Source organism: Prionailurus bengalensis, chromosome A1 (genome assembly GCF_016509475.1).
Source record: "Prionailurus bengalensis isolate Pbe53 chromosome A1, Fcat_Pben_1.1_paternal_pri, whole genome shotgun sequence".
NCBI lineage: Eukaryota > Metazoa > Chordata > Mammalia > Carnivora > Felidae > Prionailurus > Prionailurus bengalensis.
This window is the reverse complement of record NC_057343.1, coordinates 203,169,070-203,187,483: the sequence shown is the minus strand read 5'-3', so window position 1 is coordinate 203,187,483 and position 18,414 is coordinate 203,169,070. Positions and strand designations below refer to the sequence as shown.

Genomic DNA, 18,414 nt, shown 5'->3' with positions numbered 1-18,414 from the left:
ACCAGCTCTGGGGGCAGAACCACCGTGGCCCGAGCCGGGGTCTAGCCAAAGGGGCCGTGCGTGGTCTTTTCACCCCCTTGTGGATGCCCGGAGCGTCCCAGCCCGCCTCCGGGCTTTCGGCAGCGGCGGCCGAGCCGGGAGGGGAGGACCCGCGGGTTTGCGCAATGGGCTGAGCGGCGGCAGCCGGGAATGGAGCCCGCTGCGCTGCGCTACGCTGCGCTGGCTGGCTGGCTGCGCCCGGCGCCGAGGCCCTCGGGGGGCAGCGCTGGCCGGGTCTCCCCGCCTTCAGCTCCAGCTAGTCCCCAGCGACTGGCAGCGCGTTGCCCCGGAAAGAGAAGGGACTCCCGGGGTTTCCGAGGCGCCCTGCTCCCCTGCCTGGGGGTCGCCTTTCGTCCATTTTGCTCCCCCGGGAGAGGGATCGGGTTTTGCTTTCTCAGCCGCGAGCTCCGCGGGGGCAGCTTCCGGCCGCCCCTACCGGGAAATTCCCGCCGTTGCCATGGCACCCGGCACTTGTTGCGGGGGGCGGCCTCCCGCGGCACCTGGCCCGGGGTGCGCAGCATCCCCTTCGGCGTGGCCCGGAGAGGGGACCGCGCGGCTCTCCAGCCCACGCCTGCCGCCCCGCCAGGCCTTCCCTTGGCTCCAGTAAATAGGGGGCCCAAGTCCTGACCGGGGTTAATAACCCAGTTAAGGGGTAGCTTTTAACAGGACTTTTCCGTTTCAGATTTCAGATACTCAGACTCCACCTTTACTTTCACCTACGTTGGCGGCCCCAAAAGGTATTTGTGTGTATAGAGTTGCTTCATTTCCTGTTCACAGGCTTGTGTTTCCTTTGTTCTTAGCATGTTCCTTGTTTGGGTATCTTTTTTTTTTTTTTTCTTGTTGCTGTCCTTTAGCCACATCCCGAACTTGAGGTCCCTCCGTTTTAAATAACAGAGGGGAAATAAATATGCCTGATTCAAGTGTGTCTAAGATCACGCCACAGGCAATGAGCAGAACTCTTGCACTGTTCATGTTCTGCTGTAGTAGCTTCTTGAGACGTTTGGGGGTTGATGGAGTTAAGCGGGTGCTGAACCGGAATACTAGGTATGAAGTGAAATACATAAAAGATGAAAGATGTCACAAAGTAGTTCGATCACAAATAATAATTTTCCTGGTGAGTTGGGGCTGCACGTTTCCATATTTTCTGAAGGTTGACATAAATATTCAGTCTCCCAATTCTCCATACCTTTTTTTTTTAAGGAGTGGTATTTTGTTTTTCACATTTAGTTTTGGAAAGAATTTGGAAGTTCTGTGTAGCTGGAGTGTATCACTTGTCTCTCAAGGGGGAGGTAGGACAGATGCCTATAATAGTACTAGATTGTTAACAGTGTGAGAGAAGTCCAATTCCAATTTTGTATTTAGGAAGTAGAGTTACAATGAAAGGTAGCCATTAAAATATGACTTGCTGTCTTCACTTGTTAAGTTAGGATTTTCTGGGACACAGGTTGAAAAAAGCAGTGGCCACACGTGAGAACTGTCAGAGATTTAGCCTTGCTGTTAGGACATGACACGCAGTATCATTTGATCACATTCCAAAATATCGCTGAGCTAATGGAAATGTTTATGAACATACAAATTGCAAAAGAAGCTTTCCTCTGTAAATACATTTTTTTAAGGTTGGAATTAATGTGAATCTTTAAAATGCTTAGGATCTGTGCTGAAGTCTAGATATCAAAAAAGCTTTAATTAAGACGGTTATCACATTTCCCATATGTACAGCCTAAGCCTCAGGATTGGTGTATTGATTTGATTAACTAGTTGAAAATATAACACATATAACATGTGTACTTACTGCGAGAGAATAAAATTACCATACTTCTTAATTTATTGGGGTGCTGTCATCTTTGTAATTATGAATAAAAAAAATAATCGAGAGGAGATTCAGCTGAATTAATGCTGCTCCTGCACTGACTGTCCCAAGGAGGTTGGTGTATATCCTTTTGGATTATTTTAGCGGTTAAAATACTCTGTGTGGCCCATTGAACACATTCTCTCCCAGTCTCTCCCAGATATCTATTCAGGTAGATATCTACTTGAGTAGTCAGTTTCAAAGTTAGGTTGTTCACCCAGTGAGAGGTGGGGCCTGGGGAATGCTGTGGGTCGGTTTTTCAAATAGCTAGTTTATTTTCAGTAAGATACTTGAGTTCTTTTGGGCTCAGTTTACTTATCTGTACAATGAGGGAGTGAGCCAGACATTTAATCTCTAAGATCTGTTAGATGCTGCAGTAAGATTCTTTATCAGCAAATTATTGAACTGGTGTTAACACAGCAAGAGGTGGAGAAGGTATGAATGCCTCCAGGAGCAAAGCCAGGGGGGTTGGGATGAATAATTAACTAATTAAGATAACATCAGTTTTCACTGTAGGAACCAATACCATGGTTGCTCTTCAAGTAAGAGAGGTTTCCTTTTCTATGTAATCCTATTAAGGGATAGTATTTTCTTCTGTCTCTGATTTAAATACCTGGGACTTGTGTCTGTATTGCAGAACATACCATCTGTTAAAGAAGAAAAATAACTCTTTGGGACTGTTGGTGTGATTGCTTTGTCTCCCCGAAAGCTTGTTCTCCAAAACAATATATAAAAGGTTGCTTTAGTATAATAATCATAATCCCTTTCGTGATAATCCTTTATGGATTTATAGCTAATGGCAAAGAAGACATTTTTTTCCTGAAGAGAAAAATGCATTGTTTTCATTAACTACATTAGAATCTGATACTATGTATTTCTCATTGTGGCATGTCAGTTGGGCATTTAAAATTTTTTAAATCTCGCTGTTTTGATTTAAAGTGCTTATCAACTTCTGATATTCCATTAAGAGTGTCCTTTCAGGTAAGCTAGACTTACCTCACCATGAAAGGAGGTGGGAATCTCAAGGAGAGATAGTACATGATTATCTTGAATTCTTTAGCAATCATTTTCTCTAAACCATTGAGGACATATTTAAAGAATAATTTTCAGTTCAGGTTGTAGATAAATTAAGCCATTGTCTCTGTGTCACACATTCTAAGAAGAAGTTACGCTTTGTTCTAAAGGCATGCTACTTTTCAAATAAAATAATATTGAGAATTTTTGTTACATGTGTATGTTTTATGTTTCTGTGGATAAGAGAAAATGCCCAGAGGCAGCTGTGTCTGGGCTGGCCAGTGGCCTAGTGAATTGGCCTTTCGTGTGGAGGTTGAAGTGCCCGTTAACATTTGCCATTCTGCTGCGTCGGTCGACTTTTGGTGAGGAATGAGGGAGAGCCGATGGTCAGCTGGGAGACCGAGTTCAGTTAGTTTTGCCTCATGGGAAGGTACAAGGAATTCTTCTCACTTTCAGATGTACAAACTGAGGCTTAGAGAGTTTAAGAAACATGCTGAGATGTACTCAGTTTGGTGAAGAAGCTACGGAGTAAACCCTGTTCTGTCACACCAAAACCTGCGCTACAGTAGGTTTCTCGGCCTCCTTTGACCATGGGGACACTTTAACATTGAAAGATTCTGTGGATACTTATTTGCGAGTGATAGTTTTAGTGTCATTTCATTGAGAAATAATGAGAAAGGAGGTGTTAAATGTTACGAATTTGGTTATTAGTACCATCTTCAAGTGCTTGAAAACATATGGTATGTATGCAGCCTAGATCACTTTATTCTAGCAGTGCTCCTTGTAATACCTCTGATTCCCGCGTTCCTTAGAGTAACTTCACAGCCGTCAGTGGTTCAGGGCCTGCCATGGGCACCTTCTCGGCACTGCTGCTGGTTTCAGGGGTGTGCCAGCGTCTGGCCTCAACTCTAGACAGTTTGGAAGTTTATGCAAAAGTCATTCCTTCCCCATACTTGTCATGCTTCTGATCTCCTGCCTCCTCCTTTCTCCCTTATCGATGGACAGTAAAATCCTTAAGACCCACAAAGGTTTGGGGTTCTTCTGGTCCTTCATCTCACTTGCCATCGGTCACGCAGTTAGTGGTAGGAGACACAGAAAGGGTAAAGTGGGTAGTGACAGCTACTAGAGATGGGAGAGCAGGCTGAGTCAAGAAAGACAAGGATTGGGCAAGGGAGCGTGATGGGCCTGGCCGTGGACCCTGGGGGGTTCCCTGATTGTGAGCTTCCAGCAAGGAAAGTATTGTGAGGATACAACTGAGATTTTAAAAATACACAAATAGTGTTGATAGTAAAAAAAAAAAAAATTGAAAAGAAGAGATAAGCCAACAAAAAACAAAAAGAAACACACGATTTTTCCATCTTCTATTAAAGTATTAGAGTTTATTCTTTCAGAAGTTTTTATGTCTGTATTCATATAAAGTATATACATCCAGATTGTATTATACTCTTTTGAGACCTCACTGTTTTTTTCACCCAAGAATGTAACAATGTCTTCCTTTTAGAAAGGATATGAAAATACAGAAATGTTTGTTAAACGGAGTTTTCTAATCAAGGAGTATGACTGCAGGACAAGAAATCTAATGTTAGAAATTACTAATGAGTTAGAAACTTAGTATCTGGCAGAATGTGCAGAGTGTATATACATATATATAGTGTATATATGTATATATATACCCATATACCTTTTATTGTAGGGACAGACACTCTTTCACGTGGTCATTGGTAGAGTGGCATCTTTGGAAGTGTGTCCCGCCCCCCGCCCCATCTTTTAGGATTTTCTGTTCATGTAAATGTTTTAGAACATCACGTGTAAGACTAACAATAGTGTCAGCAATCCCTCCAATCACATGCTACCTCTTCTTTCTCCTGTGCCTTTGCACGTGCTGAACATGCATCTACACCCTGTCTTCCCACCCCTTCCCCGCATTCATTGTTGGATCTTTGCTAAGCCAAATTCCCCTCTGAGAAGCCTTTCCTGGCATCCCCTTGCCTGTCCCTGTATTATTCTTTTAGTTTTTTTGTTTTAATATTTATTTATTTATTTATTTATTTATTTATTTGTTTTGAGAGAGAGAGAGAGTGAGTGCATGCATGAACAGGGGAGGGACAGAGAGAGGAGGGACAGAATCTTCAGCAAGTTCTGCGCTGTCAGAGCAGAGCCCGACACGGGACTCGATTTCATGAACAGTGAGATCATGACCTGAGCCGAAGTCAAGAGATGGGTGCTTAACTGACTGAGCCACCCAGGTGCCCCACTGCTAGATACTTCTAAAACCATGATGTCACATTGTGTTGTTAGCACTTAAGTTTACCTGATCGTCTGTCTGACCTTGAGCCTCTGGGAGGTAGGGCCTGTCCTATTCACTGCATTTTTCCCTTGCCCCTAGCTCACTGCTTAGTACACTATGTTTTCTGAATAAGTAGATATTGAATCAATCATTATAGGAATGCTAAAAGGTCTTTTGGCAGGTGGGGAGCAATTTCCTAACTAAATGACTAGGTATAGAGATGATCACATACTTCAAAAAGCCCCAAATCTAGTAATGTCACTTGCAGTGGACTCTCTTAAGAATCCAAAAGTTGCCTTGCCAAGTTATAAGCCCTGTGGCATGCTCAAATGCTTTCAGGGGACAGGAAGATAATGCAGTGGCTTAACATTTGAAGAGAGTTATGAAGACTATGGCACACTGGAGAGTTTGGACTCTTAAAAGTATTTAATTTCAGTTTAAAAAATCAATAGCACTTTGGTGATCAAGCAGATTTTCTGGGGGCCCTAAGTCACCTGGGCTCCCAGTGTTCAATTTCTTACTCATGGGATGTCATGGAGAGAGACAAGCTACTTGATTGCAAAAGTGCATTTGTTTTGACTTTCTTAGAAAGGAGGAGTGTACAAAGGTGTGCAGGAACGGGGACATCGGGAGGGTGGCAAAGTAGAAAAAGATCATCTGAAAAAGATTAATCAATTTTCATTGTGAAAGAATTACATACTCACTCTAGAAATCTTGAAATATACAATTATTTTGAAACTATCAAGTGCTCCTTAAGATGTCATAAGGGAAAGAATGATCATTTTTTAAAATCAGAAATTACCGCATTCCTCTTGGCAGTGGGGACTTGCTTCCCATAATCTTATACTGTATCAGTTGCTACTTTTTATAGTGTGTTCCTTGGAGCCCTGAGAACAGACATTGGAAATTGGGGTGCCTGGTGGAAGGGAGTGCAAAGGAAGCCGAGTGAGGGAATGAGATCTGGGCTCTCTCATCCCTTTGTAGACTATAGCTGCTTTGGCTCTTTTCTGTGTACATTTTTTTTGAAAAAAAGTTTCATTGTTAAATGAATTTCAAAACCACTGACCTAAAATAGCCACCAATTTTTAACATGAATTTAACTTCATTGAAACTTACATACTAAAATATTTAAACCCCATTTACTTCACGGGTCAAGATAATACTCTTAATCATCTTTTTGGTCACAGTCTCTGCTATGCCTTTTGCCTACTGTACATCCTATGTTTGCAACAAAGACGAGTAGGTATTTTGTCAGCTATTTTACATTTTATAGCTAAAGAAACTTAGGCTTAGGCCATTTAAATAGCCTACAGTTAGTATGAAGCAGAGTAGGGATATATTTCAGTGTAAGTCAATGTTTACGTAAGGTTGAGGGGCATTGGTTGAATTGGCATGACTAGGATAGTTGGGAATGTTTGAGGTTGGGGAAGGATTGCTTAGTGGGATGTCAGCCAGGGGCAGTACTGAACATTCCACTGGTTGGCAAGCCCGAGCCCAGCGCTGAGCATTAACAGTGAGAAAATTATGTACATTGGCTGTGGAATCCTTACACAAATATTGGGCTGATCCGTTTAAATTCCCCATCATTTCTCTCGGCAGCATTTTGAAAAATACATATAAGTGAAAATTTATCAGTCCGAAAAATATTTTGTAATTCTCTGCACAGATTTGCTGTTGGATAGATTGTGCTGTAGTTGATAAATCTTGCTTTAAGACAGCTGCCACTGACTTAGTGTGGAATTGTAAAGTTATTGGTGTGTAATCTTTCTTTTTCATTCTCTAAATTTTTGAAATCTTATTTTCCATGTACCCTCAGGAAACGCTAATAAGAAATAGGTTTTTATTAACAAAATAAGGCTTGTCATTCCTATTTTATTGTGACATAATTTAGGTTTTCTGTTCAGTTGTCTCACTTAAATGGTGGACACTCAACCCAGCCTATCAGAACAACTCGTGATTTCCTCGTTAAAAGAAGCTTCCCTTCCCAGCCTTTCCCTGATATCACATCATTTGAACCTCAGGTCTCATGTGTCTCACCTCCCTCTTCATTTCTTTCCACTTCATATGCTCCTCTGCTGAGTCTTCCTTTGAAATCACTGTGGGCATCTTCATCCTTCCCAGGGTCCACATTTGGTCCCAGCTGTGATCACCTTGACTTACGTCAGTCACTTTAACCCAGTGTTTAAAAATTCTAGATTAACAGCCCCTCACCCATCCAGTTCATTGATACCTGAACTCTTTTAAGTATGAATTTAACCGTAGCATTTTTTCTGCATGGAAGCCTTCAAATGTGACCATAGTTTTCTCCATATCAAATTTAAGCCCCCATTCTTGGCTTTCTAGGGCAACCTTCTTATCCAGTCGTATGCATTTCTTAGCCTTCCACTGTTTGTTTATTGACCTGGTCTCTTCATTCAACAGCAGGTTGTATTTAGTGCATTAAGCATGCACAGCTGTTGAAGGTTTATTGATTGATAGATTCTGTGTCACAAAATACGCTTGCTTTGGATATCATGTTCATGATTTTTATTATCACCAATGCCAGTTCATTTAATCTTTTCTTTGACCACAGGTGGCATCTCTGTGAAAATATATGACGAATTTATGGTCAAGAAGGGGATAGAGTAAGATCATGAGTAGGACAAACAGAATAAGACAAAGTGAGATCTGAGGAGGATGGGATGAGAATATGAATAGTTCTGGGTAGTTCTCGGTTCATTACAGAGTAATGGCAACAACAAGTTTTGGGTGTAGTTCATTTGCATATCAGTGACATCCCAGTTTATGGCTGACACCTTCTTGGTATTAATGGTGGTGGGAGGGGGAGGGATGCCAAAGCAGAATGTTAAATTTAAAAGGGAATCATCCACTTAAACCTTTGTGCAGTCAGATCAATTTTCTCTGTATAGGAAGTAGCAGAAAGCTAGCTGCTAACAGACTTTCCCCAAGAGGGTTTCTTTCTGAACATTTTGAAATGTAGATGGAAAAGATCTTACTCATGGCCTGCAAGTGTCCTTAGGATTTGTCAACCAACTCAGAAGTGCTGTAGTTATTTGGGTTTTCATCATTGTTTTGTTTAAAAAACAAGTATAGGTTGTTATTCCAGGAATCCAAGAATCACTTATAGAGTATTTACTGTACACAAAGTGTAGATTGGAGCCAGAGACTCAATGTAACTACTTTACATTTGTTAGGCTTTCGCAGCTATGAAGAAAAAAGTTCAGACAGAATTGGAAAACAACAAAAATGCTGTTAAGGACAGAGCTGTGTCAAAGAGAGAATGTAAGTCAAATAAAGAAAAAAAGTCACAAAAAATCAATATTCTGTTTAAAGACTAGAATTCTGGTTCCCAGCAGAGTGCCTAGAATACAATAAATATTTCCTATTATTTCATTAAAAAAAAATGTTATTTATTTTGAGGGGAGGGGAGAGACAGAAAGAAAGGGAGTGAAAGAATCCCAAGCAGATCTGAGCCGTCAGCACAGAGCCCGACGTGGGGCTTGATCCCACGAACCATGAGGTCATGACCTGAGCTGAAATCAAGAGTCAGACGCTTAACCAACTGAGCCACCCAGGTGCCCCTTTCCTACTACTTCTTAAACGACAGTCATATTTTTTTACATTATGTGATAACATTCCCAAACTGTTTAATTAGGTGTTAGGTGTATGGCCAAATATGTCTGGGAAATGCTGAGATAAACAATATTAAACCTTTCTAATGGTTGGCATTTTAGAGCTTTTTATATATTACTGTACATTATGCATATGCAAGAGGTGAATGAAGTATTCAGGCTTTCTCAGACTTATTTGAGTACAGATCTGGAACGTCTTGAGAGAGTTGTTTTGTGGAAAACACTTTGGCAAACTCTGAGTCTTAGTCATTAAGAATAGTTTTTGAGTAAACAGCAGTATAGTAGAAATAGAAATTGCCGATTCACCTTGAGCCCTGAAGAATTTATTTTCGGTGATTTTTATAAAACTTGCTTTATGACCAGGAAAGTTTTGGTTAAAGGCATTTGGCATTTCGTGCCACTCACTGTTTTGTATGAGGGTTTATTTCTCTTTGTCTGTCACTTTGTCCTCAGTCGTGTTGAATCCATTTATGAGGGCTTTCAACTATTCTTCTTCACAGCCTTGAAGCCAGCAGGACCCAGTCTGGTGCAGGATTAGAAGTCAGCTTCATAAGGAAGTGTTTGAGATAAATAATGATTTTTGTGTAGCAGAAGTACTCATTATGTCCTCTTGAATTCTGCCGCTTTGACTACAGTAGGGCTTCTTAGTGAGCAGTCTTTGGTGGAGTATATACTTTTGGAGAAATTCATGGTAAGGGGAATCTGGAATTTATCTAAATGTTTCTTTCTTTCTTTCTTTCTTTCTTTCTTTCTTTCTTTCTTTCTTTCTTTCTTTCTTTCTTTTTTTTTGATAAATTACATCTAGAAATCAATGAAAGTATTTTATACAATTTCCACCCAGTGACCAAATGAGAAATTTACTGAAGGGGTTTTAAAATCTTTCTCAGAGTTTTTCCAGCATTAGTCAGGAAGCAAAGCAGACTCTTTTAATTTTTCAGACAGCGTCAGCCATTAAACTTTAGGAAGTCACCTTACTTTCGGTAACGCATGAATGGAGAATGAAGCCAGTGCTTTAAAGTGTACTCCTGTGGACTCAGGGCCAGGTGTATATTTTAAATGATGCATGTTAACAGTAGACCCATTCTTACATGAATAGTCCATAGCTGTGGTGATTCAGGGAAGCCAGTGGAACCTCACAGATACTGGGAATCCAGTAAATTCTAGGTTTTTCGTTTGAAGTCAGTGCGTAGAATCTCAACTGAGTGAATTCATGGTTGTGATAATACGTTTGTCAGTCTGTATGTTTCTGTGGCATTGATCTTCTTAAGAACAAAGTCTTAGATATTGTTATGGTGAAGATCTAAGCAGGATGTTAAGATCCACTTCATAAGGTAGAAGCTGGTGCTGTCATCATTTCTCATTAAAATGCACCACAGCTAGATCTGAAAAAAAAAAAAAAAAAAAGGCCCTCTAGCTGTCAAGCAGTCATCACTTTATTATCACCACAGAATTTGATATGATTTCTCTAGTGAATGGTCAAATTCATTTTTAGTTAGCTAGGAAAAAAGTTTGAATAATTCACTGTGAGCCAGAATCTTTCCTGATTCTTTTTGGAGCAGTCCATCCTTATGGGAAAACCAGCCTAGAATGGTGATTTAATTAATTCAATTAATATGAGAATTGCATATTCTTGGCTGAATGTGACGCCCAAATGATAAAATTTGGACCAAGAAAGATTTTATTTTATTTTATTTTTTAAAAAAGTTTATTTATTTATTTATTTATTTTGAGAAAGACAGAACACAAGTAGGGAGGGGCAGAAAGAGAGGAGGACAGAGGATCTGAAGCGGGTTCTGTGCTGACAGCAGAGAGCCCAATGCAGGGCTCAAGCTCACCAACGTGAGATCGTGACCTGAACCAAAGTTGGCCACTTAACCAATTGAGCCACCCAGGCACCCCAACCAAGAAAGAGTTGAAACTTCATTTTTTAAAAATCATACTAGTTTGGTTTTCTTTTTAAAATGAAGTATAATTGACATATAGCATCGTATTAGCTTCAGGTGTACAGGATAATGATTCGATATTTGCATGTAGTATGGAATGATCACCACAATATGCCTGATGAACATCTGTCACCACACGTAGTTACAAAATTTTCTTTCTTGTGAGAAGGACTTTTAAGATCTACTCTCCTAGCAGCTTTTAAATATGCAATACAGTGTTATTAACTGTAGTCACCATGCTGTATATTATGTCCCCGTGACTTAATTAGAACTAGAAATTTGTACCTTTTGATCCCCTTCACCCATTTCTTTTATCCCCATCCCCATTTTGATTTAATATGAGCTTTCTGTGTTGAGTTCCTATGTCATTGATTTAAAATTTCCAGTGTTCTCGGGGTGCCTGGGTGGCTCAGTCAGTTAAGTGTCCGACTTCGGCTCAGGTCATGATCTCACGGTTTGTAAGTTTGAGCTCTGCGTCGGGCTCTGCGCTGACATCTTGGAGCCCGGATGGACCCTGCTTCAGATTCTGTGTCTCCCCCTCTCTCTGACCCTCCCATGTTGATGCTCTGTCTCTCTGTCTCTCGATAATAAGTAAACGTTTAAAAAAGAGTTAAATTTCCAGTATTCTCAATTCTTGATGTCCAACATACACGAAATCCTTTCCAGCTGTAGGTAATCGGCATGGAAAAATCTACTTAGGGCAGGAGTTTTGCAGAAGCTTTTTTTTTAAACAGAAGTGTGACATTTCCTGTCTTTGGGGTACATTCTCGGAAATGTTACATTTCAGACGCACTTTTAAATGAAAATGCAGGTACTTACCATTACATACATACCTATTAGAATGGCCAAAATTCAGAACATTGAAAACACCAGATGCTGGTGAAGATGGGAAGCAACAGGAAGCCTTGATTCATTGACAGTGGAAATGCAGAATTGTCCTGTCATTAGAAGACATTTTGTCAGGGGTGCCTGGGTGGCTCAGTTAGTTAAGCATCCAACTCTTGACTTCAGTTCAGGCCATGATCTCTTGGTTTGTGAGTCCGAGCCCCGTCTCGGGCTCTGTGCTGACAGCTCAGAGCCTGGAGCCTGCTTCGGATTCTGTGACTCCCTCTCTCTCTGCCCCTCCCGAGTTCGTGCTCTGTCTCTCAAAAATAAATAGCCATTAAAAATAATGATAATAAAAAAAAGAAGACAGTTGGGCAGTTTCTTACAAGAATAAAGGTGTTCTTACCACAGTGTCCAGCAGTCACACTCCTCTGTATTTACCCAAAGGGGTTGAAAACTTAAGTTTACACAAAACCCTCACATGGATATTTATAGCAGCTTCATTCAAAACTGCCAAAACCCGGAAGCATCTAAGGTGTCCTTCAGTTGGTGAATGGATAAATCAACTGTGATACATACAGACAATGGAATATTATTTAGCACTAAAAAGGAATGAACTATCAAGCCTTGACAAGACATGGAGGAAATAATTCCTATGACTAAGTGAACAAGACCAGTCCGAAAGGCTGCATACTGTATGATTCCATCTACATGACATGCTTGAAAAGGCAAAAATATGGAGATAGTGAAAATATCAGCGGTTGCCAGGGGTTACAGGAAATAATGAATAGGCAGAACAGAGAGTGTTTTTAGGGCACGAAAAATAACAATGGTGCATACATGTCTTTATACATTTTTACAAATGCATAGAATGTACAACACCAAGAGTGAGCCCAAGGGTAAACTATGGACTCTTAGTGATAATGATCGGTCACTGTGGGTTCATCATTAGTAACAAATGTACCACTCTGGTGGGGGCTGTTGATCATGGGGGAGGCTCTGCATATAGGGGATAGAGGGTGTATGGGAAATCTCTGTACACTTTGCTCAATTGTGCTATCTCCAAACTGCTCTAAAAATGAAAGTCTATTAAATAGCCAGAAAAAAAAAAAAAAGTCAGGTGCTTGCCAAGACTTTTTCAACTTCTAAATAAGGATTCTGATCTGTAGAAAGTTTAAGAACTTCTTTTTACATGATACAGGCATGTAAATTTGAATTAGGAAAATATAAAATTAATGATTTTTATTAAATAAAAGTGCCTTGGCATAAAACTAAAATGCATAGCCTATATTATGGATTTAGTATGCAGCTAATTACATAGCAGACAGTCACCATTTTAAATTATGTTTCTATCAGTTTTTTCTAAGTATACTAAGCAATAAATAATCAGTATTCCAAGAAATAACTAACACCTGTTACAGAAATTCTATGCCTGTTAATTTTTTAGTTGCCGTAGAAATACATAATGCCGGTGAACTTTTCAAATAAAATCAAGTAGGAGTTGGTGCCATCAGATACTTCTGTGGCTGAATACTGAGCGTAAACACAAAACATATTTGAAATGTGTATGTTGTTGTCTCTCTTGCACACATGATGCACGGACGCCCCCACAAACATTTGTGTGCACATACCTGCAACACGTTGAAGTTACAATGCGTTTTAAGTTTTCCTCCTAAACATGCAAAAAACCTAAACTGCATTTGCAGACATTAAGAAAATAATAATATACCTATTTCTTTCTCCCTAACCACCTCCCCACCCACAATATGCACATACACATGCATAGGCACACAGTTCTCAAAGATAGAAAGTAATGAGAACTTCATCGCACTGGAAAGTTTTTGTGGGCAGGAGGAGTAGGCAGGTGAGGGACACCTCATAGTCTAAAAAACTAATGATTATGGCTTTTAGAACCACCACAGATATACATACAATTCTTGTAAGTCCAGCTTTAAATTGGACCATGTTTACAGGTTAATTGTAGTCTAAATATTTTTCAGGGTTTATGAAATTGCATTTTATAGTTTCCAAAGGAAATATTTCCAGTGTTGGTTGAGTTATAAGATTATTTTTTTTTTTTTTTTTTAATTTTTTTTTCAACGTTTATTTATTTTTGGGACAGAGAGAGACAGAGCATGAACGGGGGAGGGGCAGAGAGAGAGGGAGACACAGAATCGGAAACAGGCTCCAGGCTCTGAGCCATCAGCCCAGAGCCTGACGCGGGGCTCAAACTCCCGGACTGCGAGATCGTGACCTGGCTGAAGTCGGACACTCAACCGACTGCGCCACCCAGGCGCCCCAAGATTATTATTTTTTTAAATGTTTATTTTTGAGAGAGAGAGAGAGACAGTGCATGAGCTGGGGAGGGGCAGAGAGAGTGGGAGACAACAGCAGAGATCCTGATGTGGGGGCTCGAACTCATGAACCGTGAGATCACGACCTGAGTCGAAGTTGATGCATAACTGACTGAGCCACCCAGGCACCCCAAAGTTATAAGATCATTTTAAACATTCTTTGTAACTCGTAACATTACAGTGCAGTATAACAGAATGGACAGATTGATTTGGTTTCCTTTTAAATAACCAAATGACTTAACCTCTTTGAAAAGTCTTATCATCTGTGAGATGGCGGTAATATTGCAAGGTTTTCAGGATTGAACTTGATAATATGCTTGGGTCCTGAAGTCTACTGTCAGGCACAGTGGTTTGCTAGAAGGAATCACAGGGCTCAGAAAGCTGTTATACTCACAGTTATAGTTTATTATAGCAAAAGGGTACAGAATAAAATCACCAAATGGCAAAGGCTCATCGGGCAAAGTCCAGGAGACGGGCACAAGTTTGCAGGTGTCTTGTCAGTAGAGTCCTATGGACACACTTAATTTTCCCAGCAGTGATGTGGGACAGCACAGGCAAAGTGTTGCCAACCAGGGAAGCTCACCTGAGCCTGGGTGTTCAGGGTTTTTATGAGGGATCAGTTACAAAGGCATGTTGCACCTTTATGAATTGACCTCAGCTACTCAGAATCCAGCCTCCCAGAGCAAAAATGGTTTCACCATACATCACATTTGTTAGCATAAACTGTCTGAGCAAAGTGGTATTGCATGGCCCAAGACTTACGGCATACGGAAGCACTCTTACCAGGCAGAATATTCTAAGGGCTCAGAGCTTATTTCCTTGGAACTGGCCCAGGGCCAGTCTTGAAGACAGGCCTTTCTTGGGAATGTGCAGGCTTTGAGCAACCAAGGCTTGCATTAACCCTTTCCTGCACATATGCTGATGTGTCCAGCTCAGCACCTGTCAGAGCAGGCAGTACTTGATATCATTAGTTAAGCACTAGCCCAATTCCTGGAACCAGGACCTCAGGAGCAGGCAGAGTAAGGAAAAAAAAAATTGCCCCCTTTTTTGGTAGGACAACTGCTCTGACTGGTTTGGAAATATAAAATTTTCTCCATTTCTCTACTATCATTGAATAACAATTTCTAATAAAAATTACATTAAATGTACATAAAAGTAAAAAATAGCAATAGCATATGTTTATTTTTATAATTGCATGCTATTTTTTTTTCCCAATAAATAACAAAGTATATGTTCACTCGTATAATTGTGTGCTGGGTTTTTTGTTTTTGTTTTTTTTTTCAGTGTCACAAAGTCCAAGGCTAAACTTTTATCATTTTTAGAATCTAAAGGTTCTCCAGACTCACTTTTGGCCATTATCAGGTCACCACAGCATTCAGTGATAATGCTTTTCCTCTCCACTAGTCTAGATTCCTGATCTTCACCTACAGTTCTAGAATAGTTAGGATTTTTATTTATTTATTTATTTTGAGAGAGAGAGAGAGAGTGCACGTGTGTGTACATTCACAAGCAGGGGAGGGGCAGAGAGTGGGAGAAGGAGAGAATCCCAAGTAGAGAATCCACACTTGGTGCTGAGCCCAGCTCGGGGCTCGATCCCACGACTGAGATCATGACCTGAGCTGAAATCAATCGTCAGACGCTTAGCTGACTGAGCCACCCAGGTGCCCCTAGAATAGTTAGGATTTTTTATCTAACCTGAAAAATTTTAGGTTTTTGTTTATATTCCTTGTTTGCTTACCCTTGTATTTTTTTTTTTTCCCCATTCTTTACCTGAGTTGTGTAATACTGGAAATTAAGTAGTTTCTCTGGAAAGGCAGCTGAAATGTGTTAGGGCCACCACAAGAGCCTTTGTCTTGCAGGTACCTTGCAGTGTCCCAGTCTCCCTGATCCTTAGGAAGTCAGGGTATATTCTGATACATGCAGCAGTTTCTGCTGACTTTTCTTGCATTTTCTGACATGTAACAACCTTCTCTGTAGGGAAAAACCTTTTTCTGTTGTTGCTGTCGTTTTTATAGGGAACAACTTTTAATTTCACGGCTGCGTCATCGCTTTGCCCAATAGGCAAGTGGTGGTTCCAGGGCCAAGTGACACAGGGTAACCATGAGATGAAGTGCAATAGTCTGTTGAGGGTCAAGCTCTCACTTTTGCTGATGCTGGCAGATAAATGTCACAACTTCCTCCTACACAGCAGTTAGCTAAAAAGTTTCTTTCAATATATGTATGTATGTATACGTAAGTGAAAAACATGAATTTTGTTATCAAGAAATAACTGAACAAAGGCTCACTAAACAACTGATAGGGGATAAACAGATCCTAATTCTTGCTTCTAAGTTACTGTCACGTTTTTGTCCCAAGCAAATTTCTCATTTATTCCATGGAAAGGGTAAATGAGAAGTCGTTGGAAGGAAAAGGTGGCTAAAGCAACTTTATACACTGGATTGCCTCAACATTTACATTTTTTTAAATGTGTATTTATTCATTTATTTATTTTTAAATTTTTTTTTAACGTTTATTTATTTTTGAGACAGAGAGAGACAGAGCATGAACGGGGGAGGGTCAGAGAGAGAGGGAGACACAGAATCTGAAACAGGCTCCAGGCTCTGAGCAGTCAGCACAGAGCCCGACGCGGGGCTCGAACTCACATACCGCGAGATCGTGACCTGAGCCGAAGTCCGACGCTTAACCGACTGAGCCACCCAGGCACCCCTAAATGTGTATTTATTTTTGAGAGACAGAGGGGGACATTGCTAGCGGGAGCGAGGGGCAGAGAGAAAGGGAGAGAAAATCTTAACAGGCTCCATGCTCAGCGAGGAGCCTGATGTGGGACTCAATCCCACGACTGTGAAATCATGACCTGGGTGGAAATCAAGAGTCAGATCCTTAACCGACTGAGTCACCCAGGGGTCCCAACAGCATTTACATTTTTAATTAAAGTATCTGGTTGATAATTTAAATTAATTTTAGGGGCGTCTGGCTGGCTCAGTCGGTTCAGCGTCTGACTTCGGCTTGGGTCATGATCTCTCGGCCTGTGGGTTCGAGCCCCGCGTCGGGCTCTGTGCTGACAGTTTAGAGCCTGGAGCCTGCTTGAGATTCTGTGTCTTCTTATCTTTCTGCTCCTCTCCCGCGTGTGTTCTCTCTCAAAAATAAATAAATATTAAAAAAAAAAGTTAATGTTAAGCCGTGTTGTAAAGGGAAAGATCCTCAGATTCTCTGGGAGAAGGTGTTCGGGACCAGATATTTACAGTAGGCTCACCGCTTCTGCCTCCTTCCTTACCCTGCACCCGTGGTCTGTAGCCTTACTTTCTGTAGCCCCCTCCCCTCTACTTCACACCCCGTCCACATTCTCTATAAGCTCCCGGTGTTTTATCTTTTTCCACAGTGACTCTCAGGGCTCTTGGAGTTGCTATGACACGTAAGGTGGGAAACAGTGTGGCTGAGCATAGGGGTCATCTATGATCCAGCCGTGTTCCCATTGCTCCTCCATTCACTCTGTGTGTGTCTGTCTTTGTGGAAGTCTGTGTACGATTTCTGTGGAGCAACTATTATCACAGTTAAAGCATACCACCTGGCAAATACATGAATTGATTTCCCCCACACCCCCCAGAAAACTTGCTTAAGTGCCGCACACTCAGAAAAGAAAAACACTGTTGTCTCATAAAGTATGTTTCACTTTCATGTGCCTTTCCTCTCCTAGAAACTAAGGCCGCCCTGCTTGAAGGGTTAGCCTCTCAATAATGTGGGAGGCCATGTGTAAGAAGACAGAATTAGAAAATCAGATTTAAATTAAAAGAGTAAAATCTTCATCTGTCTGGCACAGATCCATCAGCCCTGTATGTTTTTATGACCTAAGGGCATGCCTGATTTTCATAAAAGCAATGCATTAGCATTCAAACAAACAAGCAAAAATTATTTTTGATACCCTACTTGAAAGGGTGCATGAATACTTTAAGTGTATTAAAAATCCGCAGATGGTTGAAATTGTATAAAATGCTGAGTTTTACCTTTTTTCATGCATTAAAACAGACCTTGTTTTCTTAATAATGAATTTACATAGATACTTTCCCTAATAATAGGACATTATTGAGTCTTAGTTCCAACTCAAAAGAATATGTATTACCATAGGTATACTAGAACAATCAAATCTGTCTGATTCCATTAAAAATCCTACTTTTCCCTAAAATCTTAAAAGAACTTAATGTCTTAACTATTTCTTGTTTTATTAAAAACAATTGTTTTAGGGGACGCCTAGGGGCTCAAGTTGGTTAAGTATCTAGCTTTTAGTTTCCTGTAGGCTCAGGTCATGATCCCTTGGTTTATGAGTTCAGGCCCCACAACGGGCTGTGTGCTGACAGTGCGGAGCCTGCTTGGGATTTTCTCTTTCTCCCCCTCCCTCTGCCCCTCACCCACTTGTTCTAGCTCTTTCTCTCTCTCTCTCTCTCAAAATAAATAAATACATAAATAAACTTAAACA

The 18,414-nt window shown here is 40.8% G+C and overlaps 1 protein-coding gene across 1 annotated transcript in view; it reads left to right on the top strand.

The window, feature by feature from the left end:
- Window positions 1-18,414, top strand: part of PARP8 (poly(ADP-ribose) polymerase family member 8) — a 180,584-nt gene that overhangs the window by 967 nt on the left and 161,203 nt on the right. Inside the window, 1 exon segment of the mRNA XM_043598792.1 lies at window positions 722-776. Coding sequence (XP_043454727.1) covers window positions 722-776 — 55 coding nt within the window.